The 19,569-nt window shown below is 35.4% G+C and overlaps 1 protein-coding gene across 1 annotated transcript; it reads right to left on the bottom strand.

Annotated features, from left to right (window-relative positions):
- Nucleotides 1-132: 132 nt before the first annotated feature.
- LOC107801446 (protein S-acyltransferase 8) lies at nt 133-8,225 on the bottom strand. The gene is made up of 5 exons (XM_016624774.2): nt 7,840-8,225; nt 3,239-3,424; nt 2,029-2,334; nt 1,701-1,934; nt 133-949 (listed from the first exon to the last, which is right to left on the bottom strand). The coding sequence occupies exons 1-5, from the start codon at nt 7,876-7,878 to the stop codon at nt 443-445; spliced, it is 1,272 nt and encodes a 423-aa protein (XP_016480260.1). The 5' UTR covers nt 7,879-8,225; the 3' UTR covers nt 133-442.
- Nucleotides 8,226-19,569: the final 11,344 nt, after the last annotated feature.

The following is a 19,569-nucleotide window of genomic DNA, read 5'->3' as shown; positions in this document are numbered from 1 at the left end:
CCAATCAATTTCATTTTATTTCCACAATTGTGTCGTTAGTGAACAGTGATATGAAGTTGAAAAGATGGCAGAAGATTTAAGAGAAGAAGCCAACTGATACCCCAAAAATGGTGAAAACAAGGAGAAGTAAAATGAGTAAGAACCATCTCTATTTAAATTAACAGAGGCATCAGGTCTACACAAAACAAACCAGTTCACAGTCCCCCAATTGAACAGAATAAGCAGCAGCAGCAAGCCAAAACAGGGCATTTCCTTGTCATTCAAAAAATTACACACGCCTGTTCACTAATTTTCCCAAAAGAATATTTATATCAGTCTAGTATCCAGTGGTGAATGAGAATGTGAAAAGGACATAATGTATTACAGATTTAACCTACAGGAGTAAGTTACAACTGCAGCCCAATGATATATCCATTGGCGTCAACTGTACAACATCATTAAATCATTGATAAGGCTCCCGCGAAGCAGTGTGGCTCCTGCTCTCGGGGACGTTGGTTTTCGTGCCAAGGACCTCTGATGCAATTTCCCAGCTCCCGCTTCTCCTTCCCCAGCTTGAGTGACGTGTGTCTGATTGCACGTTGGGAGCTCGCCTATCTGACCCATGAACTGAATCAGCCTCAGACGAATTATGATAGGGCACATCACTCCCTCGGCTACGTATATCTGCTTCAATATCTTCAATATTATGACGCTGTGAGATCTTTAGAAGGTCTCCACCAATATCGAGATCATCTTCTACCTTCACTCGATGATCCTCACCCATTTCAACTTCAGCTTCCCTGGTAGTAGGCAAAGGCGGTCGTGGTTCTTCCTCTTGTACATAAGCTCGGAAGTTGTTCCGTGACGGTTTTACTTTTGTGCAAAATACTTCCATGAAGTTGTTCAAACAACCAAGGTCATAGACATTGATCCTGTTTTCTGCTCTATACCGGAAATTCTCATAGGTCGTCTGAGAGAGGACAAGGTTAAACACTAGTGAGAATGCAAAGACTGCTGCATATCTAGAACAGCGCAAGAAGAAAATTTCTTGTCGACATGATAGTAAAGCGGATCTCCCAGAAAGACACCTTGTCGAAAAGCTATTTACTTTAACTAACTACATAGACAATGCTTGACTAATGCACGAATATCCAACCAATATGGGTTTGCTGTTTTGAATGAATAGAAGGAAAGAAAAGCAAGTGCATTTTATAAGATAACTATATTGCTTACTGTTTCTCACCATTCTTTCCTTTCTATCCTAAATCCGACCATCCCAAAACCTTCATAAGAACTAACTGCAACTATTAAACATAAATGCAAAGGAACAACTTGAAATGAAAAGGAAGACATAAAACACCAACCTGACCCTACCCTCCCGCAACAGTACATTAAAAAGCAAAAGCAATTATGGGAACAGAGAAAGTAAGTACATTAGGCTCCTCATCTTTTACTTGCTTGACAAGGTCAGCAAAAAGGAATCAAAAGCTTCCAATCATATTCTGCTCAAAAAAACAAAGCAGCATATTCATGGGCCCAACAAAGGTTTAAAAGCAGAAGAAGGCAAAATCACAAGAAGCATGGCCTATGGAATGCACCACATATGATGTGTTCATGCCCTATCTTGAAGCACAATTAGCATCAAATTTCTCTTAACCTCTATAACAAGATTGAACTTAGAATCAAATGTCCTATCATGACTACAAGATAAAGCAACTGACCTGATTGGTACTTATTAGATACAAGTGAAAGCCGGTGAGCCCACCAACAAACCACAGGGAAATAAAACAATAAGCCATTAGAATGACAGATGCTGGCGACTCTTTCATTGCCTTCCAGACTGTGCCTTGATCATTATTCATTAGCACCTTGATGTACAGAGCACATATTGCAAACACATAGATGCACAGCAGCATAGCAGAAGAGACAAAGCAGAAGAAAAAACGGTAGTTGCGCTGCACGATAAAATGAGAGCTGTCAAGAGTAACCCAATAGATCCAAAAATCAAGGAAATTTCATAGAACCAATTTAGATAGTACAATACCCTACCAATCCAATGCACTGGCCCACCCATGGGCAGTGGTGATCAAATCGCTCCACGCAATTGTTACAGATGGAACAGTGCGAACATCGTGGAGGGCGATATAACATACAGGTATCACAGTATTTCACTCTCACTGGCATCCCATTAACAGTTACTTCTTTTGTTCGGGGAAATTGAAGGCTAGGCGTTTGTCTTCCACCAATCTCTACTGATGCAGAAGTGTCATAACGGAATTCTTCCTCTGGCGGATGAGAATTACGTGGAACAATACCTGGATCTCTAGCTGATGTAAGAAGCAGCAGCACCAATACCTGCCAAAACCAATTCAGGGATCCGCTAAGCCACAGCTTGTGAGTTGATTCATTTCTCCTCTACACTATTTCGGACGATCAAAAAGTGATACCCATATAGAGAGGTGATACCAGTACATAGTTCGACATAGATAGAAGCAAATAGAACAAATTATCGGGCAACTATTTTCAGAAGTACTACCTTCAGCTAAATCTTTCCAAAAAAATAAAGATAAAACAAGTAACTTCAATCAAATTCTAAAAGTTTCACTAACAAAAGCTGAGAGCTGACAAAACATATCCATACGTGCACGAGATTTTGGAATGTTCAGTAGTGTCTAACTAGTAAAATAGTGCAACTACCAACAGTCCAAACTAAGATGAAAATTAAGATTATCCAATTATTGGTCATCTATAATATAAGATATTAAAAGCATTCGTTATTGCCTCCTCCTTCTTCGGTAATCAAGTCTGAAGAACATGAGTAAACAGAAAAAGACTGGAAAATATGTATCCAAGTGATCAGGGAAAATAGAAATTCCACACCAAGTACCATGAAATTTAACCAGCAATTTTACTGCTCTTGGCACTACAGTTAATATCCCCACCCACCAAAAACTCAACCTGAAAAGATATTAGCAAAGCCTAATTATGTAACTGTTACATTTATGTGTACAAATGAAAAAATCAAAGCTAATAAATAATCAGGAGAATGAAAAAACAACTGCACATACAAAGGGACAAACAAATCCTAGACACGAATGCTAACGTATCCATGAACAAAATGAAATGCAGCAACTGGCCACTAGCTAAAAACCACAAGAATTCAAAGTAAAACAAACTTGTCACACTATTTTAACCATATTGGTGACAGAAGTAACATGCAATTATTCTCAAGAGTCAAGCAAGGGGTTAATGAACTTACATGGATAGTGAAAATAATTGCTACTGCCAAAATAGCATATCCTGCATTGTACGATGAAAACTCATGGCGCAGATGCCTTGCGACAAAAACACAGAAAACAGTGACGGGTACTATGATAAGCAATAAGGTTATAAGCAATGACTTTGCATCTGGCCCAAAAATCAACCTGCCACCAAGAAAAAAATACTGCAGAAGAAAGGAAATGAGTAAAAAACAAAGAAGATAAATCAGAAGTAAAAAGTATAGCATGGCATGCTACTGCTGATTTGTTATAGCAACAGATGAACAATTACGCTGTTGTTGCTGCAAAATGAAAATATTGAGAAAGGACTTATCTAAATTCACAAGAATAGTTGGGAGATCAAGAGACAGTTTCAAGGGGAAGAAACGAAGAATTTCTCTTCATCGCAATCATCAGTGCAAGTGCAAAAATTTCTATTGGTACTGTCAGTGTTCTGTTGGCAATCTTCTCCACTTACTTTTCTTATTTCAAGACCCCTCCTCTTTGTTTAGAACAATCTAGATGTGGCTATGATCATGATTTCATACTCAATGATGTTAGAGTTATACATATATTATCTAAAGACAGAGATCTCTAATTGAATGGCCCAAGAGGATTTTACTGGAAAAAAAAGCCAATACAAGGGGACTTTAGGCCCCAGAAGTCAATGGCCCAGTGTACAAGGGCCCCTGTACAAAGAAGCTATATACGAGGAAAACAGCCTGATCGAGTACATCCATACTTTACAACAGTGATTTTTATACAGAGGCTTCCCCTTTTTATGAGGGGCTTCCGCTGCTTTTACAAGGATCCTCCCTACTTTTGCAATGTCCAATACTAGCTGAGCGCTTGGATTTTAACACGACCAATACTTGATTATCAAAATAAGCCCAGAAAAAAACTAATGGGCCAATGGTGAGCCGATCGTGAAATTAAACACTCTCTTTCAGTTTTTTTTTTTTTTTTTGATAAGTACACTTGAGGTTAGTTTTACGAATAAAAAATCTTTAGTATTCGAATTTCAAATGCTACTATGCCCAATCAAGTCTTTCAAGAGTGCCAGGAAGGAAGACAACTACCTTTTACTTTTCAATTCTAAATCAATGAAACTCCTCCAGGTAAGGGCACTCACAACCAGAACACAGTTTATCAAGAAGAGGAAAAAATCCACACTAGGGTGATTAATGAATAATTTATTAGCAATTCCCTCAGAGTAACACCTAACTCTCTTCCTAATCCCTCTATCATTGCTAGTAATATCTAATCATTTTACTAACTCTACATCTCCACCGATTGTTTTCTCCTATTTATTGTTTTTGGTTTCTCTTTTTCCGGGAGGATAAGTAAATTACCATTAAAGCATACAATGAAGACGTAACACCCTACTGTGATACAGATTTCGTGATCTTGTTATCATCAACCTGTCTTCCCCATTTCCAGATCATCTCAAGCTATACCAATGCCTTCCTTTTCTTTTTCCTTTTGTTTCTTGGGTGAAAGTGTATTATCTATTCTTTAATATTTGATACTTCGATGATAAATCTCTTAAACTATCTTAGGTCAATACCTTGATTGTTATCAGGAATACTTATTTGTACAATAAAATAAATATATAGAAAACAATTGAATATGTAGAGAATTGTCAAACAAAAGGTCTCCAACACATTGAGCACACTGTCCACTATAACCAACACCATTAGAAGTGCGGAAGTCTACTACGACTAACAGCAGAAAAACTTAACAATAAATTAACCTTCAAACACTAAATGACAACCAATTAAAGGAAATGTTTAAGGGCAAGAACAATTGTCTAACGTACAGTCCCTCCAGGACTCAGCATCTTTACCTACATCTTTAAAGCAGCATATAGACTGCCAGGATATTCTTCCTTTTTTTTTCTCTCCTTTTTTTCCTTTTTCAACTTTGTTGTAGGGGTGGGGGAAGGATGTGGCAGAGTGGAAGTACTCAATACTTGGGCAAAATATCAACAGCGCCACAAATTCAAATTCACTACATTTGTTAGTCCCTCTATAGAGGCTTCATTTAAAAAAATCTAGCCCTTCATATATCTGCTTGAACTACAATCCTTAAGATTACTGATTAACAACATCTCCATCATAAAAATGATTAAGTAGCTATGCACTCAAACTCAGTGAATAAACTTCCCTTGAAAAATTAGTCTTCTAATACTATTATATCCCTACATATTCGATAAAAGCCAAGAGTCCTCACTGATACCTAAAGCACATATACTTTTGAAATGATACTATGTTTTGATCCATATTTCCAAAGAGAATAAAATTTGAGTACAATGTGCTTCATCTCTTTTTCAATAAACCGAGAAAATCTGAAAAATCCAAGGAGAAGTTGTCAAAGCACCCTTTCTTCATGGTGCTTAATGAAATTCGTCAGCTATTAGCACAAAGGTAACTATAGCTAGTTGGGGCCCCTCAAATCATCGAAGTTTGCTGTTTTTGTCTCTTTGAGTGGCCAGTGTATAAACTAAAAAAAATTTACTCCTTGATAATCGAGAAATTCCTGAGGACCCACACGATTTGAAATTTGGTGGACAATGGGCTGGCACCTCTACCCTTCTCTACTTAGATACCAAGCTTTTCTCTGCGGCAAGGTTCGAATCTGTGACATGTGTGTAACCACACATCAAGGGCTGCACTTTTACCACCAGGCCAAAGCCCTAGGGGCTGTAGATTAAGGATTTATTGCTTACAACTTGGAAAATATATACTTTTTTAAGAAATAAAATTTGCCTCATATAATAAACTAGCGTGCTTCTGGTTTTTTAATCTACGCCATCTTCCTTACAGGTTCGACCCTACTCCTATGTGACATGTGCCTAACCACACATCAAGGGCTGCACTTTTACTACCCGGCCAAAGCCCTAGGGGCTGTAGATTTAGAATTTATTACTTAGAACTTGGAAAATATATTTTTTTTAAGAAATAAAATTTTCCTCATATACTAAACTAGCGTGCTTCTGGTTTTTATCTACGCCATCTTCTTTACAGGTTTGTCCCTACTCCTCTGTCTCAAAATTTTATACTCAGTATTTCATCATTTGCTGCCTATTCCTGAAAATTTTAGGTACTTGAATCACATGACCATTGAGCAATTGCTTAGAAATTATATACAGCCCTCTTTCCGCTCCAGATTCAAAAAAGGTTCTGAAATCAAATCCATATGGGACGATGGTAAAAAAAAAAAAAAAAAAAAAAAGCAAAAACTTCTCAACAGAAAAGGTGACAACTTCAACAAGATGATAACATTATTATTCGCCCAAGAAGACAATAACCACGTGAACCATAGGAAAGAGTTCAAATTCTTAAAAAGACTGTGCTTTCTGATCTAGGACCAAAGGCAGCTCAGCATCCTACAAGATGAGAGGAATATGGGCACTTTGGTTTGCTCATCTAATTAAAATTTGCTTATGAGAGAGTCTAAATTGAAAAAAAATAGTTGTAACAGCCACAAACCAACTTATAAGGAAATGTTAATTAACCAAACCACCAAATAAGAGAGTTACGGAATAGAGAATTTAGTAGGAAAAGGAGCCAATACATGCTTCGAACTATATCCAAAAAACAGTAATGTTACTTCTTAGATCAAATATCATACACCCACTAGCCCGTAACTCAGTTTATTTTAATGTATAATAACACCTGAAAGGTCAAAAGAATATGCTAACAGTATCCTCATTGATGTAACAGCTGACTCATTGCAATGAGGTATCAGCTACACAGTTATCTCGGTGTAGGACCTATTTGACTTCATGTTGATAACCAGTCTGCCAATATTTTTCTTGCATAGCCTCCAGAAAAATTGGCCAGTTCTTAAGACATTCACCATAGAAGGGGCAAATTCAAAATTGTGTAGGTGTAATATTTATTTTATTTTTTTGGCAAGGTAGAAGTAATACAATCTTTAGTTTTTCTTCTTTTGGGTTTCACAACTGGTGTCCAGTAGCTGCATTGGGGCCCGACTAAATATGGATTTGTGCCTGGAAGTCCCATATTGGGGGGTAAAGCGTTGTTTAACAAAGGCGAGTCCATACCCAGGGCTCGAACCCGAGACCTCTGGTTAAGGATGAAGGAGTACTTAGCACTCTATACCCAGAGCTCGAAAGTGCGCATATGTAAGTTATATCTAAACTTCAAACTAGAGTTTCAACATTGTATTTCAGATTTTTATGAATGTAAGAAACTAGCAGACACTTGTCTGGAAAACATCCCGAGAATTCCAAAACGCAAAGAATGCTGAGGAGTAACATTCTTTACAGTTCAGATCAAAACTTAAGACATTTCATAAGGCCATTAGAATAACTTAAAGCTGAATAAAGCAATAAAAATTCAATCTTTATGCACAAATTGGCAAAGTAACCATTACACACACTAGAAAATTATATACATTATACAGTAACAAAAATATTCTCCAAAACCCACTACACCAAACAATACCCAACTAAAAGTTCAACCAAAACCCAGGAAAAAAATTAAAGCACAACCACATAAAAAAACACCCACAAAAAAAGAGAAGCAAAATTTCTAATAATCAAAAGAAACAAAAGTAAAAAAGAAATTCTCACATTGCTTCCTTTCCAGACTTGGTACACGCGCTTTGCCATGTGGCACGCCTCAACCCCCACGTGCTACGGCCTCTCCTCAAACCTTAAGCTGGAACAGAGTCAAACACTTGAAACTTGAGATTGTTCATTATATGGTAAGCCAAATGCTCAAAAAAATTGAATTCCTTAAAGGGTTTTTCTGGGATTTTAATTTGGAATATGGGAAAGAACAGAATTTGGGGGTTGGGGTGGGATGGGGTTACGGGGGTATGGGGTATAAGGACGGAAGAAGGTGGTGGTGGTGGTGGTGGCGATTTTGGAGTTTTTCGTAAAAAGTCTCTTTTTTATGTTTCTGAAAGTGTTTTGTTTTTTTTAATTGGAATGTTTTGGGAAAGAAAAGGTTAAACGCTTTTTAAACTTTACAACTTTTTTTTTTAAATTGGAATGTTTTAATTTAATGTATTTAACTTTTCTCTCTCTTAGGTCACTATTTTGAGCAGTGACAAGATTTTCTGAATAGTTTCTTACTGTCATTTTTGGTCCTTGGATTTGTTTAAGATTTTGAACAGCCTAGCTGTATGTATGCTTCTTGTCATATTGAAGATGTTTTTAAAAAAAAAAAAACGTATTAACATTATAAAATAAACATAAAAAATAAAATAGTTAAATATAAATGTCTGGTAGAGCCTAGAGGAGAAAGAGTAATAGCAAGGAATATTCATGGCAAACAGAGCAACAAAAGGCATGCAAATGAATTGGATTTTACCATTAGCATCATGTTATTTACACAAAATTAATGGAAAATTATTTAGAAAGAAAATATACTTTGACTTCTTTTGATTGTTTTGATGTCCTCTTTTTAATTTCAATTCTAAGGATGATGTCCTCTTTTTAATTAAGACATGAAAGTACAAAAGCATTAACTAACATTCTAATAGATTCTAAACATACATGAACTTTGAAAATATAAATATTTATAGTAAATGAGATTGTATCAAATGTAAATTCTAGACGTTTGGCAAATAGAATGTTATCATGACTATAAGTCTATATGTCCAATATTTCTCCAAATAATATCTATAATGATTAAACAATAAGTGAAAATTTAGGTTGTAAGTGAAAAAAAATATTTTTTAACACATCATAAAAAGTCAATTATGTCAAAGAAATTGCTCTAACTTTTTTTTTTTGTAAATAAAAAATTTCATTACCAAAAGCATTATGTACAGTCAAAGATAAAAACCTATAGCTGAGAAACTATAGCACACAACTAGCTCAACTAACATCCACTCTTCCGACCTACTAATCAATACAAACTATACTAATCTGAATAATAATTCAGCTTCTGAAGCTCCTTAGTAAGTCTGCTCCTCTGAAATCCTCTGTAGAATACTTCTTATATGATTCTTCTGATAATGCTTTTGGGATCACCTTGTTTAGCGTGGAAAATCCTCTGATTTCCCTCAATCCAGAGGTGATAAACACATGCAGCCAAGGTCGTCCTATAGAGCTCCACAATTGAACTTCTTCCCTTAGCATTGACTTCAGCCCATCTCAATTCATCTGGCAATTCTTTGTCATTGCAAGAGCTTGTCCCACACCTGTGCAGATACATCACACCAGAAAAAAAAGGTGAGATATACGTTCAGCTTGAGAAGCACACATAGGAATTTGATTATCAACTGCTCCCCAGTGCATCCATCTATCCTTAGTAGGGAATCTACCAAAAGCTGTTAGTCTTAAGATGAATATCCATTTTTGAGATCCAAAGTTGTTACAGACCATTTTTCTCCATTGCACTTCAGGAAAATCAGCCCTCATCAGTTGATGGAAAATATTGTCATACATTTCAAATCTTCTTCAATAATCCCAGCTTGCTGAAGGTGACTTTGACTCTTCAAAATTTTTTGCACTACCCAAAAGGCTTGCTTTGGTGCAACTTCCCAAATCTGGCCTCCCTTGATGTAATAATTGTGAATCCATTTAACCCAAAGTTTATCTTTACGGAATTTGAGTTTGTTGCCAATCGCTCTATTTCCCTGCTTCAGAAGGAGTAACTCTTGTCAAATCCAAATGGCCGCCATATTAGCTTGAAAATCTCTCTATGCTCTTCGCTCTCGTCAGCTTGTTTTAGCAGGGAAAGCATGGAAAGGGACTAATTGCTCTAACTTTCGTAATAGAACAATGACCTCGAGAACCTTGGTGTGTTAAGAAAAGGTTGGTCGTTGATTAATGGTAGTAATGTTATGAATTACTCAATTTGAAGAAAAAACTTACAGACCAAAACTTATGTTTTTATGTCAGAAAATATTTTCAGTTAAAAATATTTGACTAAAAAAAATCACCACCTTGATTTATTATGTTGTTTATATAATGCATTCACCTATGAAAAGGTGTATGTAGGGGCGAAGACACAAGCCGACTTATGATTTCGGCCGAACTCAGTAGCTTCTGCTCAAACAGTATATTTGGTATTTTAAATCCATAAAATATGTATAAATATTAAATCTAGAACTCAGTCATTAACACTTGAAGTCGTGATCCCAAAATTCAGAACCCATAAGATTGAAATCCCAGCTCCGCCTCTTGATGTATGTCAGGACTCACACGTTTGTGTGCTCAATAATAGAGGCGTCTAGTGTTTAAGTGGAAAAGGGTAAAAACAATACATACATCATCGATTGAGTTTTAAAGCACGCTGCTAATTGATTCTCAAATATAGTTGTAGTCTCATATTTTTAAAAAAACATTCAAAGACAATTTGATAGAAACTAAGAGTCCACCAAACAGTGTAGAGAATCAGGTTCTCTATCTGTTCCCACAGCAAAAAAGACATAAAGTAAATAACACAAAATGTTTAAGTGAAAAATTCTTTACTCAATGGATTAAAAACCACGACCTACCAGTGTAGGATTTCCAACTTCACTAAATCGAGCAACTTCATTACAATCTAGGAATTAACCTCTTAATCACTCACCTCTTACAATAACTCTGTTGTAAACCCTTTGCAATAACTCTATTACAAAACAACAAACCTTGACTAACTCTAGTCAAGAAAATCAAAACAAAGAAGTTTGAAAGATGTCCTATAATAACACTTCTAGAAATTAGTATAGGATTATAAATAAAAAAACAAAATGACAAGACGCAACAAACCTAAGGACTTAAAGACATCTTCAATATTGGGATTTAGTCCTTGAGTTTGTAGCGGCTTTGTTCTTGAGAGAACCTTGAGAGCAGCGACGGCTAGCACTTGAGAGAATGTGATTTTTGGATTATTAAGTATTAGGTCAAACCTTGTAACATATTTTTTATATATGAGAGAGCATATGAGAATAGATAGGGACATTTCATCTTTTAGTTTGGCCTCTAGCAAGCAACAGATGTGCCATTGTACTGATGTCAGTTGGTACAGTGAGGCAGATTTTACAACTGTATAATTGATTGTACAATGACCATGAAACTTATCATATCTGGTTCCTCGAGAACATTTGACAAATTATCAAAACACGAAATAGCATAACTTATCAATTTTTCCTTTTTAGATGAGACAAATTTATAATTGATATCCCCCTAAGAACCAGATTCTCATTTGTTCCTCTTACGAATTAAACCTATAACAACATGTTAGCAACAATGTTCCCCCCGCGAATTAGACCCATCTTTCACGCATAACACAACATATCAATTCTACCCCTTTGACCTCCCTCCCCCTTGAACTTTCCCATTTTGGCATCATTGAAAAGAGTAACAAAAAAAGGCACAAGCAAAAAAAAAATCAGTAACATTAACTCATTGGCCACTTGGACAACATAACATGAACGACAAGTGAATTTTATTGCACAAATGTAGAGTAATTGCCCACAATGATTAATTACAATAAAATCACAGTATTTTCAACAACACAAAACATGATAATTAACAACCAAAGTACCAATGTCATAAAACGGCATGGATCAAAAGAAGATAAGAATTTTGAAGGAATTGGAGGGACTTAAAGAAATGGATCACTGAGCAAGAAGAAACTTAAGGGGCTAAGGCTTCGAGGAGCTTGTCCATCCTCTCATTTGAAGTCCTCTGATCAATGACCATCTGCTAATTCAAGTCCTCCACCTGTTTTCCTAAACTTGCATTCTCAGCCTTCAACTGACCATTTTCTTCTGCCAAGAGACTTGGTTTTGTGCCTTTCTAAGCGAGCTGAGACTTTAAGATGACATTTTCAGCCTGGATCCTGTGAATCTCAGCGGTTTCTTATTCTTGAGCATCAATCAAACTGGAAATAATGGAATTACTGCAAACTCCTCCCTTTTTCGGCACACACTCACACTCCACCAAAGTGCCCAAAGTAAACATTTGCTTCCTGGTCCCTATGGTTGCTTTTTCTAGCTTAACATCGAAATACTCAAAGACCCTGGTAATGAAGAACCCATATGAAAGAACATGCCTGCCATCATTTTTATTGGCAACTTTTATGATGTGCTCGATCATAAGATCTGGCAGGCTAATAGAAGTGAAGGTTGTCAATGCCTTAATAAGGATCAGATCAGAGATAGATGCAATGGATTTTCTTTCAGACCTAGGCAGCAGCACTTTGTTGACCATTTCAAACAGTAGTTGATATTCATTATTCAGGCTTAAGCTCCTTCCTATACAGTCTGAGCCCAGACATAGTTTCTTCCCTCTCGACAATGAGCTTCATGAACTTAGATGAAGTAGTTCCATCAACAATTCCTAACCTATCAGTTGGAACACCAAGGATCTCTCCGAGATTCTCCTCATCAAGAATGAACTTGTCATATTCACACACAAGCATAGTGTATCATCACCAATAATAAACATATTGGCGTAGAATTTTTTTACCCCATCTTCATACACTTTGGGACTTAGAGGAGCAAAGAGATGATTCCACTTTTGTAACTCAGCGATGTCATGAAGTTCCTTGATTCCCTGTATCTCAGCAATCTCAGGGTCAAAAACTCCACCTAGCAATACTTTTTGAGACCTGAGAGTCTCCTTCCCTCCAACTCAGAGAACTCAACCTTTGGTTTCTTTAAATAACCAGGTTCTTTACTTGCACTAACCTTCCTTTTTATGATAGGTCTTGTCTCCCCCTTCTCCTTCTCACTCTGCTCACCCTCCTCATCAGGAACCTCTCATTCAGTTGCCTTTCCTTTCTCCACTTTGCTCTTTTTGGAAATTTTTCTCACAGTAGGAGATTCCTCCACCTCGGTTTCCTCATCCTCCCTACCCACCACCTTAACATGTGGAACCTCTTCCTCATCAATTGTTCTAGTCTTCACTAACCTCCTCCTTTTCTTCAAAGAACTTTTCTCCTCACTTGCCTTCAAAGTAGTCTCAAGTTCGACACTTTTCTTTTGCCTAGTAGTATGCGGCTTGTAGGCAACATGTTTCTTTCCCTTTACACTAATTTTTGCCACTGGAACAGAGGCTCATGTAAGCATAGAGTTTAATCAAGATCATCCTCATAATCATCATCCTAAGAAGGACTGGAGAGACCCGGTCCCTTCTCGAAAAAGAGATATCCTAAAGGTACATCAATGGTCAAGATTACTTAGGGATTGACATTGATGTCCAGATTAACCCTTGAGGAACCTGTGTGCATCCTAAATAGGAGTAGTCTTGCGTACAGAAGATCCAGACTCTCCTTGGTTAGAGGGATGAGGTCCCTCATTCAGCTCCCCTTTATCGAGCACTTCCACCAGTTCCCTCTGACCCACCAGTTCCCCTTGAGTTCCTTCAGTACTTCCTCCAGCCCTCAAGGCTTCGACCAACCCAACCACAATTTATGTATCACTCTCAAGAATATTTTATAAGAGGAGTAGTATTACTTGATTTCACAGAGGTTTCTGCAACATTTTCCTTGACAACCTCAATGTCCTCTCCCTTTGACTCCTACAAGTCAAGAAAAGTCGATGTAGTAGCAACAACAACCAATTCCTATGTACCAACAACCTCAGTCACCTTGGTTTGACTGGTAACCTCTACATTGTCATCTTCCTCACTATTTTTTATGTGTTTAGAAGAAATTTTAACACGGACATTGTTTGCTCACTTTCGACAAAGTCGAGTTTCTCAGTAGGACCAGAGGTTGAGGGAGATGTTATAAATTTCTTAGGGGTTTGACTCTTGAGAGTCCTATGGGGACTATAAATAGTGGGTTTTGTGGGTGTGACAGTAAGGTTACGGTTTGTATAGATTGGGGCTTTTGGGGTGAGTCATTGGATTTCGATTCAGATAAAGTTGGGTTTTTTTATGGAGACAACATTAGATTCACGTCTAAGAGATTTTAAAAGGTGGATTATGAGTGAAACATGGTTGATTTTAGACAAGAAGATACAAGAATGAAGAATGTTCTGAGAAAGAGAGGAGATTTTTAAGCGTGGGTGAAGAGAGAGAGAGAGAGAGAAATAATTTTGATTTGGTGTAAAAGAAAAGAAATAGTTTTGGTATACGGGTAGGTTCATAAGGGGTGTATCATTTAGGACTTCAAATTTTAGAATAGAGGGCGAGAATTAATAACGTGGTACTCACAACAGTTTAAAAACCTATAAGTATTGAAGAGACTACTAACATGAGTCTAAGGAATCAGGTTCCTTGACTGTTTTTTAAAATTTAGGCAAAAACTCTAAGAAGTGCATTGTCATTTATACATGTTTTGTCCTGAAACTACCATGCGAGTATACCTGTAATAGTATAACATTGAGTTAGATGCCACAAAAAAAAATACTTTTTAGCATTGTACATCTCCTTCTTACATATCCAATCATTGAGGGAACTTGTGGAAAAGCAACTAGTTGAGCTTGATCAAGCCCAACTCCAAATGATTTCTTTCAAAGTGTTCTCTGCTCAACGCCTTGGTGAAGATGTCTGCTACATGATCCTTCATCTTGCAGAACTCCATACAAATCAGACCATTTTTAACATTATCCCTTAGGAATAGTGTCTAACATCAATGTGATAGGTCTTTTTGTATTGAACTGGATTATTTGCCATGTTAAGAGCACTCGTATTATCACACAATAAGGGCACGCAATCAATAAATATACCAAAATCCTCAAGTTATTGTTTGATCCATAACAGATAAGCACAATAAAAGCAGCAGCCATATACTCACCTTTAGCAGTAGAAAGTGCCACGAAATTATAGTTTTTTGTACCCCATGAGATCAAGAACGATCCCAGAAAATGTGTTATTCCAGATGTGCTCTTCCTATCCACTAGATATCCAGCATAATCAATATCAGCATATCCAACCAAGTTAAAATTATCTCCTGAAGGATAGAAGAGGACCAGGTCTAGAGTCCCTTTGAGATACCTCAATTTTTTTTATTTGTAGCCTTCAAGTGAGATTCCTTTGTGCTTGATTTGAACTTTGCACACAATCCAATACTAAAGACAATATCTGGTCCACTATACTTAAGTACATAAGAGACCCAATGATACCCTATACATAGTTTCATTGACAGGAGAATTAGCTTCATCCATGTTTAATCGAGTGACAGTGGCTATATGCGTATCAATGGTCTTAGCATTTTCCATCTCAACCCTCTTCAACAACTTCTTGATGTACTTTTGGTGACTGATTATAGTGCCTTTTGAAGTTTGTTTTACTTGCAGCCCAAGAAAGAAATTTAGCTCACTCATCATGCTCATTTCAAATTCACTTCCTATGAGCTTTGCAAACTCCTCACAACGGGAATCATTAGTTTCACAAAAAATGATATCATCAACATAAACTTATACAATCAACAAATTTCTTCCCTTTTTCTTCAAAAATAAAGTATTTCCAATCTTCCCTCTAGTAAAGTCATTTTCAAGAAGGAATTTTGACAACCTCTCATACCATGCCTGACGGGCTTACTTTAAACTATATAAAACCTTGTCAAGCTTGAAGACATGCTCAGGGTACTCATGATTTTTAAATCCATGAGGTTGCTTGACTAAGACTTCCTCTTTCCGATACTTATTTAGAAATGCACTTTTAACATCCATTTGGAACAATTTGAATTTCATATGAGATGCAAAAGCAATAAGAATCCTGATTCCTTTTATTCAAGCAACCGGGGCAAACGTCTCATCATAATCGATCCCTTCTTCTTGGTTATATCCTTGAACCATTATCTTTTCCTTGTTTCTTGTTGTGTTTCCCAATTCATCAAGCTTATTGCATAACACCCACATGGTTCCAATCACTATTCTGTCTGAAAGCCTAGGACCAGGTGTCACACTTTGTTTCTCTCAAACTGATGAAGCTCTTCTTGCATAACAACTATCCAGTCAGCACCTTACAATGCTTCCTTGATATTCTTAGGTTCAATTTAAGACAGGAAGGCTGAGAAGGCAAACACGTTTCTTGCCCTAGACCTAGTTTGAATACAAAAGTCTAAGGGAGTTACCATATTTTGAAGAGGATGAGTACTCTTGTGCTTCTAGTTGGATACTTGACCTCCAGGATTCGAGGGACCATGTTCCATATTCGATCCATTATTGACATCAACAGAAGTATGACTGCCATTTTGTTGTCCAGCATCAAGAGTACTTGATACAACATCAACAACCTAATGTTCAGCTTTAATTGGGATAATAGAGGGATCAGGTTCCTCTATGCCTTCTGGAGATTCTGTTGCATCATCTTCATCGCTCTGCTTGACTTGACTCATCAATTTAGTCTTTCCATTTGAGTAGCCTATGGCGTCATCAGGAACTTTTGAAAATTCTCCATCTTCATATTCTTTGTTATGTGCCCCTATACCACTTGATTCGTTGGATTCATCAAAGATTAGATACACACTTTCTTCTATACACTGAGTTCTTTTGTTGTAGACTTTGTATATCTTGCTTTGTGAGGAGCAACGAGAAAAATTTCTTCATTATTTTTTGCATCAAATTTTCCCAAAGCATCCTTATCATTGTTGAGAACGAAGCATTTGCATCCAAAGGCTCTCAGATAAGTCAGCTTGGGTTTTGTGCTATTGACCAGTTCGTAGGGAGTCTTCTTAAGTAGGGATATAATCATACACATGTTAATCAAGTAGCAGGCACTGTTAACAGCTTTACGCCACTATTGATCAATATTGTTCTTGCCATGTTTTCAAGTGTCTTATTTTTTCTCTCCACAATACCATTTTGCTGAGGTGTTCTAGGAGCAGAAAAATTGTGACTTATACCATTTTTAGCACAAAATTCATCTAACTTGGCATTGTCGAACTCAGTACCATGATCAGATCTAATGCTCACAATGTGACTTCCTAGTTTCACCTGAATCTGTTTCACAAAGACAACAATCACATGAAATGTTTCGTCCTTGGTTCTTAGAAATAAAGTCCAAGTGAATCGAAAGTAATCATCAATAATCACAAAGATATACTTCTTTCCTCCTCGGCTTGAATCCTCATAGGTCCACAAATATCCATATGAAGAAGATCAAGTGGTCTTGAGGTGCTCACTCCTTTCTTTGGTTTAAAAGAGCATCTGGCATGCTTCCCTTTTATACAAGAATCACACATCTTGTGATCTTTGAACTTGATCTTTGACAGCCCACGAACTAGGTCCTTCACAAAACAATATCTTTAAATCAATATCTTACTACCCTATACTCTTCATTTGCAAGACTACATTGTTATATGCCATCATATTCTTTTTTGCTTAGATTTTGCTTGTGCCTTATATAAGAGTACGTGTATTTTCCCCCTATGCTTTGGTTTTTAACTTACGTTTGTCTTCAACATTTTCAGAAGAAAAATGAGACAAAAAAACATGTATGATTTGTTGGCTAAAAACGCGCACACTTGCATGGTATGAATCTTCGACATAAGGAAAATGAAAAAAAAAACAGAGTTAAATGACGAAACTTAACCTCTTAATATATATATAAATATATATATGCCAACGTACGTTTATATTCTAACTAGTCTCTTGCTACGTGCGTTGCGCGTGTATCCAATCTCCATGATTGTCAAAATTATAAAATATTAAGTAACTATTATATTCAAATGTATGTTTGAGTTATTTATAAATTAAAAATTAATGTTTAAGTTCTTGTAAATAATAATTGTTGATCTTATATGTCACATAATTTCTCCATCATCACTAGAGATATTCAACATAAAAGTATTAATATAGACAAAAACTTTTAATAGTTTTTAGTACATCTCTCTAGTTGTATAAAAGTTTATTATTTGGAAGGTTTGATTTCTAGAACCCTCTTTTCTTTTCGATAAATAACTTTTGGCTTTAATTTGTTCATATTTTTATGCGGAAGAAGATAATAGGAGGAGAATTAACATGCACAAAGCAATAAATATAAATTGAGGAGAGGAACAATAAAAAAAATAAAAACGTACAATAGCATATAGTTTGAAACTGTTGCCCGTTGGTTTTTGTCTTAAATTTGATTCGGACATGTCTTATTTGGAATAATAAAATTTTAATGATTTTTAAGTCCTAAATAGTAAGACCTAATTCGTATGTAATTCAAATAAGAAAAATATTTAATAAATAAAATTTTAGTTAATTTTAAAGTTCTAAATTAAAAAAATAATTATTTTATTTAGTAAAATTAATTTTTAAAGGGTAAAAATAAAAAATCATACGTGCTTGCGTGTACACATGTCAATCAACACAAATTTTATGAAAATCATATAAATGTTTATCAACTTGTTTTTTCTGAACTAAAGAGTATAATAATCACAACTGTTGGGTTATCTTATATCCAATTATAATATTTATTAAAGTATGTACTTAAATTTTGGTACATACATTTTATAGAAGAAATGTTTAATTAAAGGGTAATGCACATGCTTATGCCTTTAACAAAAAAAGTCTTTCTATAAGTTTCTTTTATACTTTTACTATGATAATTAAATTATATAAAATTTATGATTATTAACTATATGACCGATTAAAATCTAGACTTAAGAATAAGAAAAATTGAAGAAGTGTCAACATTAGTTATATTTTACTACTAATATAGATTTAACTGGTTATACTTTTATAACGAAAAAATAATTCAAACCTACACCAAGTTCTACTCTTTACTTCTTACGGTGGATTTTTTTTTATTTTTTTTATATTACTTGCCTTTTGTAAAATTATTGCATTACATAAAATAAGGAAAAGATTTGCACAATAGATATAATATAATAGGACTTTTCATATATAGTTCAAAAAATGAAGAATTTAATGTTATAAAATTTAGTAGATTTAGATCTCCTAAATATTAGGGGAAAACTTAAATTTTGAAAAAAATGTTCTTGAAATTAAAGAGTTAACTACTTGTTTTAAATTGGAAATTGATATATTACTCATTTTTGGTCTTAGTTCATTATCAAAACGTTGAATATAAAAACCAGTTTGAATTGCATGACTAAATTTTGCATATGCCATTTTGAATCATATATGAATGTGAAATATATATAACCATATCTATTAATAGAAATATACTCTGATTTTTGAATTTTTAAATACAGTATTAGAACTTTCAACATAATTCAAATAAGGAACAGTTTATTAACCAAAATTTTAGTTAATTTCAAAGTCTTATCTATTTATATTATTATAAAAGCACAAATAATTTAGGCTAAATATTGAACGATTAAAATATCCTTGAAACATTGATCGACTTTTATAACCTTATTTATTTTTATAATTTAAGGATATAATTATAAATTATCTAAGATTGATTTTTCTTTCCATTTAAATTACGTATACATTAATGCCACATAGTTGACTT

The sequence above is a fragment of the Nicotiana tabacum genome, chromosome 16 (genome assembly GCF_000715075.1).
Source record: "Nicotiana tabacum cultivar K326 chromosome 16, ASM71507v2, whole genome shotgun sequence".
In the NCBI taxonomy this organism is placed as follows: domain Eukaryota; kingdom Viridiplantae; phylum Streptophyta; class Magnoliopsida; order Solanales; family Solanaceae; genus Nicotiana; species Nicotiana tabacum.
The sequence above is the reverse complement of the archived record's forward strand: the minus strand, read 5'-3'. Positions and strand labels throughout refer to the sequence as shown.